The following is a 19606-nucleotide window of genomic DNA, read 5'->3' as shown; positions in this document are numbered from 1 at the left end:
AGTTGCTTTCCCAGCGCACCTGGCGCGGTGCAAGGCAAGTGAAAAACAACGCAATCGGAACGAGTCGATCCATTTAAAGCTATGTCAACTGCAACACTTGGCTCAGCAGCAATCTGTCATCGCAACAAAATACAATTATCGTTAACTAACTGCACTAAAATGCGCACATACTTTGGGTGAGTTATCCAATCTAATACTATTCTCATTTGCGTCTTACAGAACAAGGGTTTTCCTCTAATACGCCGAATAAGAAGACAATCTCTAATATAATTCTCTTTTCCAATCATTACTAACTAGACTCATATTCAATCAGGCTATAATATATGCATATTGATTTTCAATTTCCAACTGGTGCTGGTTGATGTACTCTAAAAATTGGTGAAGCGCCATCAGTAAGCTGTGTAGGTCTACGGCGTGGCCTCTTACCAGTACGTATTACCCTCACTGCAATGGTTACGACTTCCACTCGATCGCCGAACTTTGAACTGCTAGTGCCTGCAGGTGTTATTGTGTTGATATTAGTCACATTATTTAAATTCAAATATTTAATTGATACCTTTCAATCGGTACACTTCGTTTGGTTTACTCAATAAACTGTTACTCGAAACCACATCTGCGCCAAAGATTTTTCCGTCTTCGCCTAAAGAATTGCAAATTCATCATTCTACTCATACCACTAAAACACTTTACTTGCCGTAGGAGGCCGAAACAGTGCCGGAAGCAAGCAACAATAAGAACAGCGACAGAATCCGCATCTTGAACAATACTGACTAAAAGTAATACAGCTTAGCTCTATTTATAGAAAAACAGAATTATAGCAAGCCAATATCGTTGCTTGCGTTCTCTCTTGAAAGCTATAAGCTCAAATCTCAACCCACACAGCAACAGTACAGAAAACTTTGCTTTAGCAAAGAAATATTTATATAATTATTAAATTTATAAAGCATATATCTTGAAGTAACATTATATTTTTTATAACAATGTATTTACTAGAAGAACTATTGTGTAAGTAATAGAAGCCAAGGCATAAATAACAAATAAAATAAAGGGGAGAATGACAGCATGATTGTTCATCAAAATAGATTTAACATATTTCTTTAACTAAAATCTGTAAGGCTTTTGTAAACCTCCACATAACTACAACAAAAAACGTTCATAGAAAAATCAGACTGACAGTAATTTCATTGGATTTGTTTAAGCCTAGGGAAGGTAGCTGCTGCACTTATTTTTGTATGAGCATCTTGGGAGCTTGGCGATTTCCCTTAAGACTGTGTTAACGCAGCTATAAAATATTTGTTTATTTTTTGGAAATATGTTGCCTGGTATATCAGAATCTTAATAAATACTAAAAAGGCATGATGAGCTTCCGCCCATCCAGCCATCCAACCATCCAGAGGAGGCCAGCAAGGACGCTGCCCGAGTTGACAAGCTTGGATCAGCTAAGAGGACAGCAGGCGCTGTCTGGTGCCCGGCATTCCCAATGGATTTTGCAGTTGCTCGTGCGTGTCGACAAGAATTTCAATTTGCAAACAATAAATTTGAACAGCCAGCCAGTGGCTCTTCGAGGATGGCGAGGAACGCAGTGGAGTGGAGCGGAGGGAGCTAAAGGCACCCAATAAGTGGTCTAAGCACTCTTTATTAAAGAATAAAAATCTATTTTGTATTTTTGCTTAGCTGCGACATGCAAATGACAGTTTGGCATTTGACAATGATGTTGATTTCAATGTGCTTTGCCATGAGAATTTGATTGGAGCTAAGCCGACATTTAAATATTGGATTACCCACTGTGTTAGCTTAAAGCTGATTGGGTGCGTGTCTGTTCCGTAAGACGGCGCCAGACTCCGACAGGAAGTGCTGAACAACAAGGCGGAAATGAATCAATTTCCGTGGGCCAGACATTTAAAAACTATGTAAAAGCCACTTGAAGCACAAAGCAACTATAAAGACTCTAATTAAAAGATAAAACGTATAAAAAGTCTACCTCGGGAAAGGCTTTGGATCTTCTCTCTGTATGACAGCAAAAGAGATTATATATAATATTCATAAAGTGAAAGAATGAAATTTATGCTGAGAAAATGGAGAGTTAATAAGGTATTGGCAAAGTCAGCAGGCTGTTGATATGAAATCAGTAAATCGAAGCTGACAGACATTTCCCACCGAGCACAATTCTTTCACAATTCAAGTCAAATTTTGAGCAAACGAACTAACTTAAATATATATATATATATGTATATATTACCATACCAATTAACAATTAACCAAAATGTCGGTGTTTATTAACTGTTCTGCCTACATGGCGCTAGTTTATGAGGTCACCGCGGCATTCCTTGTTATGGTTCGGATGATCCAATTCGCCAAAATCATGAAGGTAAGACAAACACGATTCAGGCAGTCAGTCAACAACATGTATAGGATTTCCTGTCCGCAGTTTGATGTGTTGGATGTTATGATTATACTTGAGTCGCTGTGTAAACTCATTGGCTTTGGCTCTCTCGCCGTTGGTGTCGTTGGCGTAAGTACGAGCTGCTAGATATTCATGAATAGCTCTGAGGTGTAATCGCACAGACAGCGTTGCAGATTCCCGATTCGGCTGTGGTTGCTCATAGCCTATTTGCAAATCAAATGGCAAGGTGTAATTGACGTTGGCATCCTCATATACGAATACTATTTCAGTGAGCACATCAAGAGCAAGCAGGAGTTTCTGAAGGAGCTATCCGATGTGCATGGGCCCATCATTGGTCAAGTGCTAGCTCGTATTGGAATTATATTGATCGTTTACAGATTCTTCAAGTCCCTAGAACCAAAAATGATTAGGAAGTATGGCGTTCAGCCTGATCAAAGTGCAGATGAGGTGAAAACGGAGTAACTATACAGAGCCAAGACTTTTATTGTTCGGAAATCTTTGTTAAATTAAAATAAAAAGTGTGATAAGCGCAACAAAGTATTTCTCGCGACTTGTTGTCCGGCTTGGGGATGGGATAAGTTAAAATAAATGTGGTATACAATAAATATAAAGGCGAGTTCGACAGCTGAGGAGATCGGAAAATATATTAGACCGTAGATCGTAGTTGTGGATGCATAACTTGCCCATAGTCAGCAATGACAACAGGATGTTGGTTAGCGCTTCAATGGCATCGCCCGCCAGCAGCTCTAGGATCCATAGAACCACAAACACAAAGTCGAATAGCAGCCCTCCCGCACACCAGATAAGCCAGAACAACAACAGCTGTGGCTTGTGCTGCGAAAAGTGATCTCAGTGAATCGGCAATGCAATAGAATTTGAAGTCGGACCAGCTACCCACCAATAAGATCCCGGCGAGCATCAGCATTGACACAACTATCCACACATTCAATAGGAGCAGGTAAGTCCCCAGCATCCATGGACTTACGTTGTTGCTGTAAAGCCCTGAAATTTCGTTTAGAGTTAGTATGCTAGCGCCGGCTACCTTGCTACATTCCATTTAGCCTCTCACTTGTCGCATGCGTCGACTGCTCCAGCTCACTGGCTGTTGGCCTGTTTGCCTTTCTGGCGTTGCTCTGGCGCATCATGAAAATAATCATCAGCTCAAAGAACAAAGCTCCTATGATGTCCATGCAGCCGATGGCCAGCCCAAAGCCATTCAATGCACTCACCATTCTCGCTTTGCATCGAAATGTTTATTTTCTTCAACTTGTACTTCTCTCTCTGTTTCTCTCTCTCACTCTACATCTCTCTCTTTTTGTTGACGTAGAAAACTTAAAGTTAAAACTGCTGAAAACTCTTGATTTTGCGCCAGCAGCGGATCTACTCGGGCTGACTGCGTGCGAAATGAGCGCGAAAAAGTAAATTATATTTGACATGAGGGAAGGCACGTAAATGTGTGTGTGTGCAAGTGTAGGTACGTACGTATGCATGTGCACGTATTTCATCAGCCTGGCATTATAAGTATAAATGTACATGTATTTATGCACACATTTTTTGCATAAATAGACAAGAGCTCGGCCCAGACCTGCGCCAGCTTCGAGTTCTGAGTTGCTGTTTCCGTTTCCGCAATCGTTTTTTGTTTGTGTTTTTTGCTGCTGCTGCAGTGAAAATTATTTTAAAAGGATTTTGTTTTTAACATTGCCAAATGGGTAGCTGTGGGTGTGTCTGTGTGAGTGTGGATGTGCATGGGCATGTTAAACGGAATAATATTAAAGCCGTCGCTGGTTAGTCAAAGGAAAGATGATGTATTCGCATGCACACACTACTATAATCAAAGCGCGCAGACTTAACTGCTTCCAGCTTAATCGCGATTCATCAACAGCTGTAGAGCTTCCTCTTAAATGAAACTCATTCATATATAGCTTAATACCCGTTTATTACAAAAATATAAATCAACTCAAAATCAGCTTAATGACCATCGGCTTGCCATCGCTGCTTCAACCTTCGGGTGCTTCATTGTGCGGTCCTCACAGGAGACCAATATGGGCTTCGCTTCGACCCGCAGGTGTAGGGACTTGTAACGGATCTAGTTTGCAAAATGTTGCATCTGTAGGACCGTTTGCTTCGATTGGGCGATGTGGTACAAGCGTCTGCGTCTGGCTCTGGCTCCGGGTCCGGCTTTGGCAGCGGCGCTTCCTGAGGCAGCGATAGAACTTGCTCCAGCGGTGGATCTCTGCAAGGAGGCGGCTTTTTATCCTGAACAAGAGGACTGCATTCCGGAAGCTCTCGATAAAACAAATAGATGATCAAGACGAAAATTGTTTCAACAACTATAAGAGACGTCAAGATGAAGAAATCGCTTTATATATGTGGAAAATGCAGCTCACATAAACCAAGGAGCAGAATCAGACTATTCTTAGCTATTCCTACTTGGAAAGTGCTCCTGCTGATGAAAGCATAAATCAGCAGGCAGATCTCTATAGCAATGCCCACGCATGAGAATACAAGCCAGCTCCCTACCAACGTCGGATTACGCTGGAATGGAACATTCAAATTATTGCACTTTTGAAACTAACTAAAACTTACCCAATAAATGCCAGAGATGAGCAAAGCAATCAGTGTTATCCAAAACAAACCAAAGCACACCGCGAATATGGCTAACCAGGTCAACTGAAATAAGGAATATACATATATATGTATATACCCTGATGCGTATTTTACATATATGGGAACTTACGTATGAAAAGCATTTGGTCAGACTGAATGCAGCGAAGAGCACGCCGCAGAGTAGATCGAAAACGGCTATGGCATAGGCACAATAAAGGAGTGAACTCCTGTCCTGTTGCATGACGACATTTGACAGGATGTCTGGGAATGTTGAGTACCTTAACCACTTGGCCTACTTTCCCATTTCATTTTGCCCGAGTTGACAGAAAAGCATAAATTATCGTAAGTGAGGTGGGAGAAGCAGGTGGGCTGGATGGGGTCATTAATGTTGTCCTCTACGCAGCTTACGGTGCAGCTCTTTAAAGGCCGCTTTCTCCTCCCTTTTATACATCTTCTTCAGACGCTTGCGCTCCCTATTCTGTGTTTCCCCACTGCTGCAGGTGTATTTGCTGTGCTTGGAGCTGCGGCCGCCTTCAAATCGGTTGCCACCCAGTGGTATCCACTGCTCGTACTCAATCATATCCAGGTAAAAGACATATATAATGAACACGAAAGTCATTTCGACGGCTGTAATGGGCCGAGGTAACATTTGATTGCCGAGGCGTTCGGATAACAGTCTTACCCAAGCCAATGAAGGGCATAACGGTTATCTTAACGCCCTCCCAGTTTATGGATACCGCCAGGGTCAAGCCGTAGAGCAGAAGAAGGGCATCCAGCATGATGCCCAGGCAGGTGAAAACCAACCAGTAGCGCACGAAGTTCAACTGGCGCCGATAAATACCCAGCAACAGAACAATAATGATGCAGATCCAAACGAAGGAAAACAGCAGCGCAGCCAGCGACGTCCAGTGGCGCTGTGGACAAAGCAACTCAGCTCGACTTAGGCACAGTATTGAGCTACGACAACTACAACTTACGTGCTGTACGTATAACATACACGAGACACCAGCAAAAAGCACTGCGGACAATAGATCCAGAATTGCAATCGCGTAGCTGCAAACGACCAAATAGTTCTCCATTTCATTCAGCCAGCGTTTGAGCTCGAGTTGAAACAGAGGGCAAGGCTGTGCACTAAATCAAAGCTATAATGATTATGAGCACGTATTCTCAATAGAGCAGAGTGTGAGAAGCGGATACTGTTTGTTGGCAACTCAACTTCTTAATCAATGACATTTGATTGTGAAAAGCTAAGGCCTTAAGACAGTGTCTCTGTGCTTATGCAAACTAAGAGAAAGTATATAGGAAAATAAAAAGAATAACTAATGGAAAATACTGATATTTGGAAAAAGACTAGATATACTGGTAAGACACATTGGACGACCTCTGAAAAATTATAGAAATAATTTAAAATCGATCAGCAAAATAAACAATATATATAAAAAAAAAAAACATATTACATAAGAATTATATACTATGTATAATAAATTTATTCAAATATATGTGTATACATGCAATAAACACGATATTTTACCGAATATATCTGATAATTGTCTGCATATCCAATAAACCTAATCATATAAAAATGTCTTAAAAATGAACAAGCTTCATTAGGTTTCGACCACTGTGCGTTCATTGTGCTGATTTGCGACAAGTCTTCTGGGCATCTTTCATTTACTGCATTTGTTTTGTCAGCTGCCGCCTCTTGGCCGTTTTGAGATTAGATTTGGCCCCATTGACAACGTGACTCCTTTGGGACAGAGTTCCAAGATAGATAGACATTGCCAAAAGAGAGAAAAGAAACAGAAACCGATAAAAAGACAACTGTCAAACTCAATTATTATTATTGTTTGTGCTGGCAGATTCGAATTGATTTTGGCACACGAGCTAGGCAGTAAATTGAAACGATCTATAAAAGCCAATGCAGTGGAAGAATTTTATGTAAGTAGTTCAGTGTTACACCGTAGCGTATACGAATAATTACATTTCCTTACAAATCCTTTTTAAAAATCTCATTATTTCGGCGCACCGATGTAAATTACGGTATCTCCTTTATGCGGCTCAGGTTGAGATACAGACTCTTGATTTCTTTGAGGCTTCCATATTTCCTTCTGATTCTTCTGTTGGTTCTTATGTGGGCTGTACAGAATCAAATTATTTATTATTGAATTATAACAGCTTAACATTTTATCGACCTGAGCTTTTTCTTCTTGTTCGAGCTACCATTTTCTTCAAACTGAACCCTCACGATACTCAAACAATATCTGTAGACAATATAAATGCATAACCATTCAAGAACTAAAGAAAGTGATCATTAAATTGTATGAAAACAAGAAATAAAATCCTATTTTACTTCACCTATGCCCAAATATATGAGGGTGAACTGTATAATTTTCGGCCACTCTACGTACTCGGTAACGGAAATCGTCCAAATAAAAATGAGTATATCCACAATAATGCCAATGATCGAAAAAATCAGCCAACAGCAAATTAGCCGAATACGATGCTGGTGTAATTGCACTCAGTTATTGAGTTTGAATATTATATCTTTAAACTTCTTACCTTCCATAGACCCATCAAAAGCAGTATAACCATAATAATCCAAAATATCGAGCCTAGGAATACAACAATTGAGTAAATACCAACCTGTGGGTTCGGATAGGCCTCAATTAATACAAAGCAGACCTAATCAAATTGCATACGAACATTCCAACCCATAGCATCGATTGACTGAACCAGAAAGTATAGTGACTGAGCCAAATCAATTATTGCAATTAAATAACAGATTTGCACCAAAGTTATGCGACCCAAACTCGCACAGGTCTCGTCATATGCAATATTTTCAGATTGATCTTCCATTGTAAGATTCAATATAGTATTTAGTAAAAAAAAAAATATAGAAAAAAATTTTTATAAAATATATTTACTGCGAGAGTAGACACAAGGCCTACTGCGAAATATTTATATACATAAAATTGGTGAATAGATTTTGCTGCAGAAACAAGACTGTTTATTTTTTGGTAGGTTTCTTCTTTTCCGGTTTCTTTTTAACTGTTTTCTTCTCGTGCGCCTTGGACCTCTTCTGGCTATCTAAAAATCGATTCGAGGAATCATATATTTAAATTCTGATAAATCTAACGGTATTATATTATACCTTTACACGCCTTTTCATCCCGATGCTTCTTTGTGGTTCTCTTCTTTCCCTTTTCGGGCTCATCGACAAGTTGACACGGATCCATACCTAAATAGTACCTATACACCAGATATATGCAGATGCTTTCGATAACTGCAAAAAATAAAATATATTATGTATCCAAATAGATGGACGCTCACGCACAAACTCCCACAAATATAATGGAAAATTCTTTTAGGTGATCCACATCCACTGTTACAGAAGACACAATACCCCATATTGAAAATCCTATATCCACAATGAAACCAATTATTGAGAAGATAAGCCAGATTTTAACTAATAGAGGACGCCGCTTGATAGTTTTATATTATACAAGATGTAGAGATATATTAGGTTTATGATATCAATAATAATATACTTACCATCGTGAGGCCAACGATTAATAGCACCACGACTAGCACCCAAAATACAGTTCCCAGGACAGCCAATGTGGAGTATATATTGAACTGATTTTTAAAAGTTTTTAACGGCCTAATTAATTTCATTCAAATATCTGACTTACTTTCGTGAGCAACGAAATGGTCGCATTGACAACAAAGAAAAGCGCATGTCCCAAATCGCATAAGGCAATGAGAAGACATATTTGCCATAAACTCGATTGAAGGAAATGTGTTAGTCTTGAATTTATATTTGCCTTGGTAGCTGCTTTCCTTTTCTTATCTACGGCCATGATACAGGGTTAGGAAGTGGAATTGTAGATATTTTTCATAAATTTGAGTGATATGACAAAGCACATGAGCTACCATAAAAGTATAACATAAATAAATAAGGCTTAAGATTCCGCCCAATAGAAAACATATTTCGTTCGATTGTATGTGCGAGTGCAATATATAAAAGGCATTTCAAATTTAAATCAAACCGTTCTGTTAATATACCGTACACCGTCTGTTAATATAACATAAACAGCTGCTTTCTCGCTGATGTGGCAACGCCTATAAATGTTAGCTTCAGTGCTAAAAGTGTCAATACTGTTGCTTCACGCCGCCCAAACGCGTTGTGCTGCAAAAGTGATAAATAGAGTTTCTAAAGTAAATATATTTAAAAAAGCTGCCTTCATGCCTATCATCGTCAAAACGTAAGTAACTTAAGAAGATAACTCGTTCAACAAATATAGTTGTATAAGTGATTTGAAACAAACAACATCGGCCATAGAACAAAGTTGCCTATTGTCGTGAATTTTCGCGCCTTTTTCGCTTTTATTTTTACTTTGCAACACTGGAAACAGCTGTTTAATTTGTGAAACAAAGTTTCGCCGACAAAAAATTTCACAATGGGTCCACCGAAAAAATCTAAAAAAGATCGGGGCTCGACCGATAAATTTGGTAAGAGTCAATAATGTCAGAGTATTCCTATTATCCGGTAAAACTGATGTGAGTTCACAGCTAAGAAGCGTCGAGCAGAAGATGAGGCTTACACCCAACTGGTCGATGACAATGACAGCCAGGACTGTGTCAGCGAATCAGACGGCGTGCCAGGTGCTGCGTCTAAGAACGCAGAAACTAATGACGAGAACATCAACACAGACGAATACGGTGCCAAGGATTACCGTGCTCAGATGCAATTGCGTCCAGATCACGCTAATCGCCCTCTGTGGGTGGCACCGAACGGGCACGTGTTCCTTGAATCGTTCTCGCCGGTCTATAAGCATGCCCATGACTTTCTCATTGCTATTTCGGAGCCCGTCTGCCGGCCCGAGCACATACACGAGTACAAGCTGACAGCGTACAGCTTGTACGCAGCTGTGTCTGTGGGACTGCAGACACACGACATTATAGAGTATCTGAAACGTTTGAGCAAAACCACGATTCCCGAGGGCATATTGGAGTTTATTCGCCTTTGTACGCTGTCGTATGGAAAGGTGAAACTTGTGCTGAAGCATAACAAATACTTTATCGAGTCTCCGCATCCGGAAGTGTTGCAAAAGTTGCTCAAAGATCCGGTCATACAGAAGTGCCGACTCATACGCAACGAAGGTGAAGGCTTTATACAAGGCACAATGGATAGCAAAGCAATCACACAGTTCGGTACCAAGCTGCCAGCCACGAGCGACAATCCAGCAGAAGACGCAGCTAGCACCTCTGCAGCGACAGCAGCAGCAGCAGCAACAGGTGCGCCGGGTACTACCGCCGAGGGGGCAGCTACAGCAGTTGCGGTTCCTGAGGATATTACAGACTTTTACGAGAAGATCGACAAGGAAGAGGAAGATGAGGACGAAGCCAATCTTAAGACCGTGTCCTTTGAGGTGGCTCAGGAAAAGATTGAGCTTATCCAGAAGCGATGCATTGAAATCGAGCATCCCTTGCTGGCAGAGTATGATTTCCGTAATGATACCAATAATCCGGATATTAACATTGACCTTAAGCCAGCAGCAGTGCTACGTCCTTACCAAGAAAAGAGTTTGCGCAAGATGTTTGGCAACGGGCGTGCACGCTCTGGCGTAATTGTGCTGCCATGCGGCGCTGGAAAATCATTGGTGGGTGTCACCGCCTGCTGTACTGTGCGGAAACGCGCCCTGGTGCTGTGCAACAGCGGCGTATCAGTGGAACAGTGGAAGCAGCAGTTTAAGATGTGGTCCACTGCAGATGATAGTATGATTTGTCGCTTCACCTCGGAGGCAAAAGATAAACCCATGGGCTGTGGCATACTGGTTACTACATACTCAATGATAACGCACACACAGAAGCGTTCATGGGAGGCGGAGCAAACAATGCGCTGGCTGCAGGAGCAGGAATGGGGTATCATGGTACTAGACGAGGTGCACACCATTCCCGCCAAGATGTTCCGACGTGTCCTGACCATTGTGCAGTCGCACTGCAAGCTGGGATTGACAGCCACGCTGTTGCGTGAGGACGACAAAATTGCAGATCTGAATTTCCTGATTGGTCCCAAACTCTACGAAGCTAACTGGTTGGAGCTACAAAAGAAGGGCTACATAGCACGCGTGCAGTGTGCCGAGGTCTGGTGTCCCATGTCGCCGGAGTTCTATCGAGAGTATCTAACCACCAAAACTTCCAAGAAAATGCTGCTCTATGTGATGAATCCTTCAAAGTTTCGCAGCTGCCAATTCCTTATTAAATACCACGAGAAGCGTGGTGATAAGACTATTGTCTTCTCCGACAATGTGTTCGCCTTGAAGCACTACGCCATCAAGATGAACAAACCATTCATCTATGGACCAACATCTCAGAATGAACGTATTCAAATTCTACAGAATTTCAAGTTTAATGCCAAGGTATGTAAATATCGGTTTCTCTTCAAAGTGCAACTAATTTAAGTCTTTTTGTCAAAGGTCAACACGATTTTTGTATCAAAGGTGGCCGATACTAGTTTTGATCTTCCCGAGGCGAATGTGCTCATTCAGATTTCATCGCATGGCGGGTCACGACGCCAGGAAGCCCAGCGTTTAGGTCGTATTCTACGTGCCAAGAAAGGAGCCATCGCCGAGGAATATAATGCATTCTTCTACACGCTCGTCTCGCAGGACACTATGGAGATGAGCTATTCGCGCAAGCGCCAGCGGTTCCTGGTGAATCAGGGCTACAGCTATAAGGTCATCACACATCTTAAAGGCATGGACACTGAAACTGACCTTATGTATGGAACTCAGGAGGAGCAGGGTCAGCTTTTGCAGTTGGTGTTGTCTGCTTCCGACTTGGATTGTGAGGATGAGAAAATGCCGGGCGAGCCAGGCTATCGTCCAGGTGGTTCTGGCACTACGAAACGTATAGGTGGACTCAGTTCAATGTCAGGTGGTGATGATGCCGTCTACTATGAGCATCGGCGCAAAAATAATGGCAACGTACATCCATTGTTTAAAAAATTTAGAGGATAAGGCACTGTGCACAACAGAATAAACGTATCTCAATCCTAAAACGTTGTTTTTCTGTACAGTAAAATGTACTTTATATTCTACAGGTGACTTTTATATAGGTTTAAATTATAATGTCTGCTTCTTCTTTTAGTCATAGTGCCGGCAGTGGTGAGTGGGCCATCATAGAGCTGCAAGGTGATCTTGAGGTGCGCAGCAGTCAAAGCATGCACGATCAATTCATAGGGGATCTGTACTACAACAAATATGGACAGCCCGTAAGTTTCGTTAGCTATTGAAAGACCTTCTCATAGACATGTGTCAATACTGTTTCCAGATACTGATAATAGGGCATCACATACTGCAAGGACGCGAGCAGAAGCTAGAAAAACCATTTGCAGTTCTGGAGAAGTCAAAAAGTAATGAAGGACACCAACTACTCAACACGACTGATGCAACGCTGAACGCAAGCACCATGAATACAACCGAAGGGCCGGAGCGAACGCTGCTGGATGAGACAGTGGCACTGGAGCATAAGAGTCGCCAGCGAACCGAATATACCGTGCGTGCCATTTGCACGAAGAAACTCATTTTTAAAGCCCGACCGAAGCCAATCATAGCCAATGTGGCCAAAACGGTGTAATTGTAGATTGATTATGTGTCAATATGTATTTAGTTGGATAGATAAGTATTGTTGTATATAAATGTTTGTAAGCACGCACATTAAACTATTTCCATTTCACGTTCGATGCCCACAAATTTGAGCTGTTCGGTGGGTCCGTATCTGTAGTCAAAGAACAGCTCCTCGCCCGGCTGTATGGCGCGCTTGGCAAAGATTCCGATGCGATGATCCCCGGTGACCATCATGACCTTGGCATAGCAATTGGGATTGATCGAATGGTTGGCAAACCGAATCTTGTTGCCTTTTCGCGTGGCATCCACTACGAAATCATTGTTCAAATTGAACAAAAATGAGCACATGTACTTGTCATACACTTTGCCACGACGATCGGCCTCATCCTGCGAGATTATCTCCCCGCAATATTCTGATATGAACTCATTTTTCTGTGCTCCCTCCTTAAGGAAAATGCCCCATCCGGCAATATCCGACGGCGCCATCAGCAAATGTTTGTCTGCGAAGAAATAGATTAGGAGATATTCACATAGCACTTTAAGGACCCGCTACTTACGCAATCCGCGCTGAACGCAAACATTCTTGCACGTGATTTTGGTTAGCTTGAATTGATCGGCTCCGCATGCCTGACACAAGTCTGGATCGCATTCTCGCACCGCCAAGTAGCAAGGACATTGCTTGGTATTGCACTGCGCCTTGCAACGGCAGCCTGGAAAACGATTCTGGCAATCGCTGCTGCAATTGCAGAACTTCTCGCAAAAGTTCTGCGTCTGAATGCAGGAGCAGTTCATGTCGCAAGGGCCGGCGTGGTCGCAGGGTGTGTAGTTGTACACATGATTGGATGACGAGTCCTTCTTCAGCTGTATCTTGCGGCAATGCAATGACCACAATCGCTGCTTTTTCTTCTTCTTTCGCGGCGGAGTAAAGTCTTGGCGCAGATCCTCAAAGCTAAACTCGGCCGCCTCTTTCTGCGCAAATTCATAAACCTGCCGACAGGTCTTCGTAAGCATGTTGTGCGCAACAGCACAGTAGTTCTTTAGGTACACCTTGTGCAGTACTCTAAAAAGCGCTTGGTCGGCGCCAGTCCACACACACTGCGTGCTGGTTATGTTCATCATGCCAGCTAGAGCGCAAACCGTTTTTAATCAGAAGCTGCTTTCTTTCAGGGCACCTCATTGACCTCCGACATATGTAAGCTTACCCATTATGGAGTTAATTTCTGCACTGTTGACAGCTATGCTATTATCCTTGCCATTCTCGGGGTTGAAGTCCTTGTTGCTGAACTGGCTGTTGCTGTCATTGCTGTCCTCAGAGCTGGCCTCGTTGCAGGAATCTATGGGCGGCGTCTTACTATCTGCTGCCAGCTTCTCCTTCATCCCATCCTTTCATCAAGACAATGAAGATAATAATAATTGTTCACATTATGAAAATCTGCAACTTACTATTAGCATATAGCAAGAGTTGCTACATGGCTCAGCAAAAGCCTTCAGTTCCGGATAGCGACGCTTTTGTAGATTGGGGCCAGCATGTCCTTGCAAACCTGTGAATGGAAACGTAAACATATGTAGCACAGCTCGATAGGGACCACAAAGAAGACATGACTATGAGACATTCGGGGTTAGAGCATGAGTCAGATACGTTACTTAACGAGGGATGCAGAAGCCGCACGAAATGAGGCGAGAAACACCAAGAAAATTTTGACACAAGACAATTTTTGCCGATTTCCACAGACATTAAATATTTAAATATATATAGAAAGGATTGATGATGATGTGGAGTAAGGCGACATTTTGGCCTAGGCGGCATGAGTGTGTGTGCGTGTGGTTATCGAGAACAACAACTACAACAACGACTCACCCTGTACATGGTGACCTAAATTGCAGTTATTTATTTTAACAAAATTTAAGAGTTTTTTTTTTAGACAAAAGAAATGTTTTGCAACAAATTTTGTTTGTTTTCCAAATAAAGAGAAAAAGCAAAAACAAAACATTATTAAGAGTTACCCAACTGGAGACAACACACAAAAATTCGACTTACGATGAAGGAAGCAGTCGTATTTGAAACAGCGTCGACAGAAGAGAGTATGAAATGAGTGCATAGTGCGTTCACGGGAAACACTCTCCGCCTTAATGCCATCGATGTTGGGAGTGCACTCCTGAGGACGCTCAGGATCCTGATGCTCAGTGAGCTCAATGTACCTAAATGAGACGACACAATATTTTATTTAGCATATCATTTTGATGATGCAGAACTCAACATACTTCTCCTTTAGTTCCTGAGCAGTGCCCTTATCTGGGAAGTTGGCACTGATTGCTTGAAATATGATTGGTGCCGGGAATGGTAGTTTCTCTTTGACTTTCTCAACCTTGCCCTTTGTATCTGTCACATCTGCATTGAACGATTCTTCTTTTTCGTCCTCTACAGCTGAAGGAAATTCTGTTGCTGGCTCTGGTATTGCCGGTGTCACATCTTTTTCGTCTTCCTCCTTTACTTTTGATGTTGTTGCAGTCTCCGTTTTAACAGACGAACTTGATGTAGGTTCCTCCAAGTCCTTATTGTGCGAGCGCATCAATGCATGCACCAATTCCACAAATATGGCATCATCCATGAAGGATGGGTCTTTGTCCCCGTGAACTTTGCCATCGTAGTTCTTGATCAGCTCTTCTATGAACTTGCCATCTTTGTCGAGCACTTCGTCACCCATATACGGAATGTTGTGCAGCACAGTTTCGTCCTCGACCATGAAATTCTGTTGTGTGGGCGCCCATGTGTACATTGTGGGTATGGGCGTAACGGCGTTGATCACGCAAATGGGCACGCGTTGCGGACCACTGTTGGGACCATTGTAACTAGTCACCTCAGCACGCTTAACGCAGTCAACATGTGGAGGATTGTATGGCTTTGCCTGCCAGACCTTCGAGTCGCAATATAAATCCTGCACATTGTGATTGTGCTCATCCCTAAGTAGATAAACGGAGCAAGTTGACGCTAAGTGTTACGTGTTCCAGTGCGGCTAATTTACCAGTTTTTGATCCATGCTTCTTTGATTTCGTCAGCGCGTTTGTATCGCTTTTGCTGACGTATTTTCATATACTCCAACTTGACCACACGCTTCCATTCTTTGCTGCTCATTTTTTATCAAAATTTTTGCAGCAAACTATTTATGGCGGACTCCCACAGTGTTAGTCAACGTCGTTCATTTGAAAGAGTGCTGGAATATGGAAGAAATTTAGTGCTGGAAAGCAACAATCGTTTAATCAGCTGTTGGTTGCTTACCCCGCACTAATTTTAAGGCATTTCCATGTTTAGTATATGGTATTTATTTTTCGGTATTTATATTTGGCATTATTTAAGAGAAATTGAACACAAAAACAAATTAAATGTGAAATCTTATCAAAATAAAGGAAAAAAAATTACAGATATAAGCTGGACAAATTCAAACACATAAAATCAGCCACGAGCATCGAGGAAATTGGCGCGATGGAACCATCAGCTTGCGAGGACCTAAAGGCATTCGAGCGGCGACTAACAGAGGTGGTTTCATCATACAGGCCACCCACGAACCGCTGGCGCAGTAAGTAACAAGCGACTCCCTGATTAAACGGACATGAATACATATATAATCGCATATAATTTCTTATCACCGCAGTCATATTATCGGCATTATCCGTTTGCACGGCAATCAGTGCCTGGTATTGGCTGAAAGACCCGCGCACAACCGTCGTGCCGCTAACCGAATCGCTATGGATACACCCTATCTTCACAGTGGCCACAGTCACATTAATAATCCTCTTCATATTCGGCATACAGAAGCTGGTTGTGGCACCACAGATAATCACGTCTCGTACGCGGTCAGTGCTAACCGATTTTGCCCTGGACCTCGAACCGCATACTGGAAAGTTAATATTAAAGCCCCGGCAAAGTAATAACAATGGATGCAATACATGAAGTTTTCTAGACACACTTATTTAGTTTGCCTTGCCGATATCCATTTAGACCCTGATGATGCACACTTCCGTACTGATTGTTTACTCGCATCTGAAAACCTTAGTTAAATGCTTATAATCCAATCACAATGAAACACCTTTCGTTTGGTTAAATTATACAAACAAAAAACACTCCACTTGTACAATGTACCTGCTGGCTACGCTTGGCAGAGAAACAAATATAACTAATTGATTTATGGGTTACACAACCAAATTAATGATATGTATAATAATTGTTGCTCAGCTTACAGGTCGACATGATGTATGTATATAAAATCTCTTTTGGCCTTACGGGGAAAGTGAGTTAGAAAACAATTTCGTTGACACGGTTTTTGCCTAAGAAACTCAAATATTTGAACAAATTTAATATAATAATAATTTAAAGTCCTTTGCTCAACAATATGCTCTCATATCTGTAAAGGATTATATAGTTTTTATGCAAATAATAAATTTTTAAATTTATTTCATATGCGTTTTTCTAGTTACAAATGAAGTAGAACAAATATATAATATACAGGTACATATGTACGTACTGAATACTCAAAACTTGATTGCTCATAAGCAACAGTTGGTTTATTACGAGGTGGGTATTTCTATTTACTAATTGCAATTTCACCTGTTCAAAAAAAGAAAAGCAAGTCGTGCCAGGTGTAACGTGAAGGCTTGACTATAAATTGACGCCCTCTATGCGGTCGGACCACATTTACCACTTGACCAGCATTCCAGCATTGAAATGAAGATTTTCTTTCTGGCTTTTCTCGTCCTGGGCATCATGTTCAGCTTGTCTGCAGGCAAGTCATGAAATCATTTAGATATTTTTCATTTCTTATCGCCTATTTAAATTACAGCCCACAACTATGAGCATGCGGAGGACGCAGCTGAACATAGACATCATCAGAAGTTCGTGCGCAGCTTGGACGCCGTGCACGAGCACAAGAAGCCTGAGGCTTGTTGCGGCTGATACAATGCATCAGTGGTCATGGCAGCGCAATGCTGTTCTAAGTTACCGCCATGTATTAAAAATAAATATGTATATAAATAAAGAAGCAATATTTTGAAAATCCACATGAAAGCTTTGGCCTTGCTTTATGACTCCTTGCCCTATACGTAACTAATAAATATTATATTATTATAATAGATTTGAAAACTACTGTCTAACACTAATAATATTAGTCATTAGTTTAGAAAAGCTAATAGGTGCGCATACTGTCTGGGACTTGGAGCAAGCTTTTCTGCTGCTCAATTGCCCCAACAAATCCGAATTCTGCACTTATATTTTTCTGACTTAATAGACTTTTAAGGTTTTTGCAATTTTTCCATACATTCCGTTAAAGAAGTGAAATAATAGGAAACCTACTTTAATAAATAAATAAATACTGAAATTCTATTTACGAACAGTCTTATACCAGTATATATGTACATTATCTCCTACATTTAATGTGTACAAATAAAAATATATGTATGTATACATGTTTAATGTATGCAAGTGTATACAATAACTGATATTAATATTAATAATACACAATATACTGTATTAAAATAATCTAACTTGTGCCATGTAAGATCATAATCCGCGAAGCTATGATATGTATGTAAATATATATATCTTGAAGCAAATGAGTTTTCAAATTCTTTAGAAAATTATGTGGCCTCAGAATACAAAGTTTGATTGTTTAATTTAAATGAATATACTATTCGATGATTTATGATGCAGATACTGAAGATACCATTACTAAAGATATAAAAAAAAAATTTTACTGATAATATTGTTACCTTTTTATGTGTTTCGTACATATTTTACCTAAGCCATAGTCATATTGAAATTAAATATTACAAATTTATATTAAACATAAGTGGATAGAACATATACCTTCCGAGTACTAAAATAATATAACGTGTCAACAGGTATATTTATATTTATTGAATATTTATAACATATTAAATATGTAATTTCTTTTATATATTATGTATCTATATATATTTCTGCACTTTATATGAGTGCAAATACCTGAATAAACTCATTATACAAGTGCATGAGTAAGGGCGGCCCTCCAAAACAACATATTGATTAAAAATTTGTCACCTGTTTTGCTAATGAATGCATTTGTTAGTTGCCTGTAACGCTGTAACAAAGTGGGATTTGTGATGCCAAATGTTGGTCGTAAAAATCTTATTAAAAATATTTACATAACCATGGACGACTGGTATAAATATAGAGTGCGGTCCACTCTCAGATTATAGTAACACTCTGTTCGCCATCCAAGCTCAATTATGAAGGTCTTCTTCCTGCTCGCACTCCTCATGACCATCGTTTTCAGCATGTCGGCAGGCAAGTCGGAGGAATTGACTCAACTTAGTGTTGTGCAGTAATCATATCCGTTTTTTTTTTTTTTAATTTTATTTTAGCTAATAGTGACGATGGACATGATCATGATGGACCCCATGATCATCATGATCATGCTATAGCCGCAGATCCTGTACATCAGAGGATCGTCCGCGCCGCTAGCGCCCCACAGGACGGTAAGGAACCAGGAAAGGAAGCACCCAAAGCCTGTTGCGGTTAAACGGCTCAGCATTGCAATGCTGGGCATCATAATATTTGCAATGTGCGCCTTTCTCAAAATAAAGAGAGAATATTTTTGAAAATCCACAAAAAGTCCAAGTCTTTTCAATTTATGCTATGATAGAATAGGTCTACAATATACCATATGAAATAGCATGCAAAATAGGACAAAGAGAAAGTCTGATTGTCCCTCTGAACGTCAATTTACTCAGTCAGTTTAAACAGGGGCAATAAAGGACAGTGAAAAGTATTATTAAATTAAAAGTAAGATTATTATAGTTATAGAACTTTGCAATAAATATGCAATATATATTCCTCATTATAACCTGTACGATAATCTGTAATATAATGATTTATATTTTAGTTTCACTCACCGCAAATACATGCAAGTCTTTTATATGTGTTTTTAGTTTA

The 19606-nt window shown here is 40.7% G+C and overlaps 11 protein-coding genes and 1 long non-coding RNA gene across 15 annotated transcripts; 5 read left to right on the top strand and 7 right to left on the bottom strand.

The window, feature by feature from the left end:
- Nucleotides 1–299: 299 nt before the first annotated feature.
- LOC149091511 (uncharacterized) lies at nt 300–784 on the bottom strand. The gene is made up of 3 exons (XM_089260541.1): nt 695–784; nt 557–640; nt 300–495 (listed from the first exon to the last, which is right to left on the bottom strand). Exons 1-3 carry the CDS (start codon nt 753–755, stop codon nt 338–340), a joined length of 303 nt encoding a protein of 100 aa, XP_089116667.1. The 5' UTR covers nt 756–784; the 3' UTR covers nt 300–337.
- A 1359-nt stretch (nt 785–2143) lies between these two features.
- LOC149091510 (uncharacterized) lies at nt 2144–2942 on the top strand. Its single transcript, XM_089259685.1, has 3 exons — nt 2144–2368; nt 2429–2512; nt 2570–2942. The coding sequence occupies exons 1-3, from the start codon at nt 2264–2266 to the stop codon at nt 2864–2866; spliced, it is 486 nt and encodes a 161-aa protein (XP_089115811.1). The 5' UTR covers nt 2144–2263; the 3' UTR covers nt 2867–2942.
- On the bottom strand, nt 2870–3965 carry LOC108650316 (uncharacterized). Its single transcript, XM_089259686.1, has 4 exons — nt 3474–3965; nt 3303–3406; nt 3088–3238; nt 2870–3029 (listed from the first exon to the last, which is right to left on the bottom strand). Exons 1-4 carry the CDS (start codon nt 3634–3636, stop codon nt 2911–2913), a joined length of 537 nt encoding a protein of 178 aa, XP_089115812.1. The 5' UTR covers nt 3637–3965; the 3' UTR covers nt 2870–2910.
- Nucleotides 3966–4321: 356 nt separating this feature from the next.
- Nucleotides 4322–5264, bottom strand: LOC108650315 (uncharacterized). Its single transcript, XM_018099432.3, has 4 exons — nt 5142–5264; nt 4991–5074; nt 4792–4939; nt 4322–4734 (listed from the first exon to the last, which is right to left on the bottom strand). The coding sequence occupies exons 1-4, from the start codon at nt 5250–5252 to the stop codon at nt 4418–4420; spliced, it is 660 nt and encodes a 219-aa protein (XP_017954921.1). The 5' UTR covers nt 5253–5264; the 3' UTR covers nt 4322–4417.
- A 129-nt stretch (nt 5265–5393) lies between these two features.
- LOC108650618 (uncharacterized) lies at nt 5394–6270 on the bottom strand. The gene is made up of 3 exons (XM_018099805.3): nt 5989–6270; nt 5694–5925; nt 5394–5638 (listed from the first exon to the last, which is right to left on the bottom strand). Exons 1-3 carry the CDS (start codon nt 6088–6090, stop codon nt 5394–5396), a joined length of 579 nt encoding a protein of 192 aa, XP_017955294.1. The 5' UTR covers nt 6091–6270.
- Nucleotides 6271–6821: 551 nt separating this feature from the next.
- On the bottom strand, nt 6822–7949 carry LOC108650314 (uncharacterized). 2 transcript variants are annotated; one of them, XM_089260240.1, is made up of 6 exons: nt 7715–7949; nt 7571–7654; nt 7367–7514; nt 7204–7306; nt 6993–7147; nt 6822–6917 (listed from the first exon to the last, which is right to left on the bottom strand). In XM_089260240.1, exons 1-5 carry the CDS (start codon nt 7865–7867, stop codon nt 7024–7026), a joined length of 612 nt encoding a protein of 203 aa, XP_089116366.1. In that variant the 5' UTR covers nt 7868–7949; the 3' UTR covers nt 6822–6917; nt 6993–7023. The 2 variants fall into 2 exon arrangements, with proteins under 2 accessions (XP_089116366.1, XP_017954920.1); XM_018099431.3 differs by having other exon boundaries at nt 6822–7147.
- On the bottom strand, nt 7912–8972 carry LOC108650313 (uncharacterized). Of its 2 annotated transcripts, none has more exons than XM_018099430.3 (5): nt 8704–8972; nt 8564–8647; nt 8346–8493; nt 8163–8294; nt 7912–8098 (listed from the first exon to the last, which is right to left on the bottom strand). In XM_018099430.3, exons 1-5 carry the CDS (start codon nt 8869–8871, stop codon nt 8019–8021), a joined length of 612 nt encoding a protein of 203 aa, XP_017954919.1. In that variant the 5' UTR covers nt 8872–8972; the 3' UTR covers nt 7912–8018. The 2 variants fall into 2 exon arrangements, with proteins under 2 accessions (XP_017954919.1, XP_089116365.1); XM_089260239.1 differs by having other exon boundaries at nt 7912–8094.
- Nucleotides 8973–9097: 125 nt separating this feature from the next.
- Nucleotides 9098–15774, top strand: LOC108652220 (chromosome transmission fidelity protein 8 homolog). Its single transcript, XM_018102331.3, has 3 exons — nt 9098–9276; nt 12164–12287; nt 12347–15774. Exons 1-3 carry the CDS (start codon nt 9140–9142, stop codon nt 12650–12652), a joined length of 567 nt encoding a protein of 188 aa, XP_017957820.2. The 5' UTR covers nt 9098–9139; the 3' UTR covers nt 12653–15774.
- Nucleotides 9337–12074, top strand: hay (ATP-dependent DNA helicase hay). The gene is made up of 3 exons (XM_018102327.3): nt 9337–9523; nt 9584–11433; nt 11491–12074. The coding sequence occupies exons 1-3, from the start codon at nt 9472–9474 to the stop codon at nt 12031–12033; spliced, it is 2445 nt and encodes an 814-aa protein (XP_017957816.1). The 5' UTR covers nt 9337–9471; the 3' UTR covers nt 12034–12074.
- Nucleotides 12660–15863, bottom strand: E(z) (histone-lysine N-methyltransferase E(z)). 2 transcript variants are annotated; one of them, XM_018102329.3, is made up of 8 exons: nt 15666–15863; nt 14905–15603; nt 14681–14841; nt 14501–14515; nt 14086–14183; nt 13845–14025; nt 13200–13766; nt 12660–13142 (listed from the first exon to the last, which is right to left on the bottom strand). In XM_018102329.3, exons 1-8 carry the CDS (start codon nt 15773–15775, stop codon nt 12733–12735), a joined length of 2241 nt encoding a protein of 746 aa, XP_017957818.1. In that variant the 5' UTR covers nt 15776–15863; the 3' UTR covers nt 12660–12732. The 2 variants fall into 2 exon arrangements, with proteins under 2 accessions (XP_017957818.1, XP_017957819.1); XM_018102330.3 differs by lacking the exon at nt 14501–14515.
- Nucleotides 15864–15962: 99 nt separating this feature from the next.
- On the top strand, nt 15963–17659 carry Cnep1r2 (CTD nuclear envelope phosphatase 1 regulatory subunit 2). Its single transcript, XM_018102332.3, has 3 exons — nt 15963–16217; nt 16293–17420; nt 17478–17659. The coding sequence occupies exons 1-2, from the start codon at nt 16124–16126 to the stop codon at nt 16589–16591; spliced, it is 393 nt and encodes a 130-aa protein (XP_017957821.1). The 5' UTR covers nt 15963–16123; the 3' UTR covers nt 16592–17420; nt 17478–17659.
- Nucleotides 17660–18837: 1178 nt separating this feature from the next.
- Nucleotides 18838–19285, top strand: LOC149091509 (uncharacterized). The gene is made up of 2 exons (XR_016196822.1): nt 18838–18958; nt 19036–19285. It is a non-coding gene; the product is annotated as an uncharacterized LOC149091509 (long non-coding RNA).
- Nucleotides 19286–19606: the final 321 nt, after the last annotated feature.

The sequence above is a fragment of the Drosophila navojoa genome, chromosome 4, assembly GCF_054131105.1.
Source record: "Drosophila navojoa isolate 15081-1374.11 chromosome 4, UAZ_NAV_1.0, whole genome shotgun sequence".
NCBI lineage: Eukaryota > Metazoa > Arthropoda > Insecta > Diptera > Drosophilidae > Drosophila > Drosophila navojoa.
This window is presented reverse-complemented; position numbering and strand designations above follow the sequence as displayed.

Coding starts and splice junctions, on each gene's coding strand:
- LOC149091511 (XM_089260541.1), bottom strand. CDS start 755: ATGCGGATTCTGTCGCTGTTCTTATTGTTGCTTGCTTCCGGCACTGTT. Junction 641..694: donor CACTGTTTCGGCCTCCTACG/GCAAGTAAAGTG, acceptor GCAATTCTTTAG/GCGAAGACGGAAAAATCTTT. Junction 496..556: donor CGAAGTGTACCGATTGAAAG/GTATCAATTAAA, acceptor TAACACCTGCAG/GCACTAGCAGTTCAAAGTTC.
- LOC149091510 (XM_089259685.1), top strand. CDS start 2,264: ATGTCGGTGTTTATTAACTGTTCTGCCTACATGGCGCTAGTTTATGAG. Junction 2,369..2,428: donor AATTCGCCAAAATCATGAAG/GTAAGACAAACA, acceptor TCCTGTCCGCAG/TTTGATGTGTTGGATGTTAT. Junction 2,513..2,569: donor TCGCCGTTGGTGTCGTTGGC/GTAAGTACGAGC, acceptor TCGCACAGACAG/CGTTGCAGATTCCCGATTCG.
- LOC108650316 (XM_089259686.1), bottom strand. CDS start 3,636: ATGGTGAGTGCATTGAATGGCTTTGGGCTGGCCATCGGCTGCATGGAC. Junction 3,407..3,473: donor GCAGTCGACGCATGCGACAA/GTGAGAGGCTAA, acceptor ACGAAATTTCAG/GGCTTTACAGCAACAACGTA. Junction 3,030..3,087: donor GTTGTCATTGCTGACTATGG/GCAAGTTATGCA, acceptor CGATCTCCTCAG/CTGTCGAACTCGCCTTTATA.
- LOC108650315 (XM_018099432.3), bottom strand. CDS start 5,252: ATGCAACAGGACAGGAGTTCACTCCTTTATTGTGCCTATGCCATAGCC. Junction 4,940..4,990: donor TCATCTCTGGCATTTATTGG/GTAAGTTTTAGT, acceptor GTTCCATTCCAG/CGTAATCCGACGTTGGTAGG. Junction 4,735..4,791: donor GATTCTGCTCCTTGGTTTAT/GTGAGCTGCATT, acceptor CGTCTCTTATAG/TTGTTGAAACAATTTTCGTC.
- LOC108650618 (XM_018099805.3), bottom strand. CDS start 6,090: ATGGAGAACTATTTGGTCGTTTGCAGCTACGCGATTGCAATTCTGGAT. Junction 5,926..5,988: donor GTATGTTATACGTACAGCAC/GTAAGTTGTAGT, acceptor CTTTGTCCACAG/CGCCACTGGACGTCGCTGGC. Junction 5,639..5,693: donor TATGCCCTTCATTGGCTTGG/GTAAGACTGTTA, acceptor GGCCCATTACAG/CCGTCGAAATGACTTTCGTG.
- LOC108650314 (XM_018099431.3), bottom strand. CDS start 7,867: ATGGAAGATCAATCTGAAAATATTGCATATGACGAGACCTGTGCGAGT. Junction 7,515..7,570: donor TTTTGATGGGTCTATGGAAG/GTAAGAAGTTTA, acceptor CAATTACACCAG/CATCGTATTCGGCTAATTTG. Junction 7,148..7,203: donor AACAAGAAGAAAAAGCTCAG/GTCGATAAAATG, acceptor GATTCTGTACAG/CCCACATAAGAACCAACAGA.
- LOC108650313 (XM_089260239.1), bottom strand. CDS start 8,871: ATGGCCGTAGATAAGAAAAGGAAAGCAGCTACCAAGGCAAATATAAAT. Junction 8,494..8,563: donor TAATCGTTGGCCTCACGATG/GTAAGTATATTA, acceptor AAAACTATCAAG/CGGCGTCCTCTATTAGTTAA. Junction 8,295..8,345: donor CATTATATTTGTGGGAGTTT/GTGCGTGAGCGT, acceptor TATTTTTTGCAG/TTATCGAAAGCATCTGCATA.
- LOC108652220 (XM_018102331.3), top strand. CDS start 9,140: ATGTTAGCTTCAGTGCTAAAAGTGTCAATACTGTTGCTTCACGCCGCC. Junction 9,277..12,163: donor ATGCCTATCATCGTCAAAAC/GTAAGTAACTTA, acceptor TTCTTCTTTTAG/TCATAGTGCCGGCAGTGGTG. Junction 12,288..12,346: donor ACAACAAATATGGACAGCCC/GTAAGTTTCGTT, acceptor TACTGTTTCCAG/ATACTGATAATAGGGCATCA.
- hay (XM_018102327.3), top strand. CDS start 9,472: ATGGGTCCACCGAAAAAATCTAAAAAAGATCGGGGCTCGACCGATAAA. Junction 9,524..9,583: donor GGGCTCGACCGATAAATTTG/GTAAGAGTCAAT, acceptor GTGAGTTCACAG/CTAAGAAGCGTCGAGCAGAA. Junction 11,434..11,490: donor ATTTCAAGTTTAATGCCAAG/GTATGTAAATAT, acceptor TTTTTGTCAAAG/GTCAACACGATTTTTGTATC.
- Cnep1r2 (XM_018102332.3), top strand. CDS start 16,124: ATGGAACCATCAGCTTGCGAGGACCTAAAGGCATTCGAGCGGCGACTA. Junction 16,218..16,292: donor ACCCACGAACCGCTGGCGCA/GTAAGTAACAAG, acceptor TTATCACCGCAG/TCATATTATCGGCATTATCC.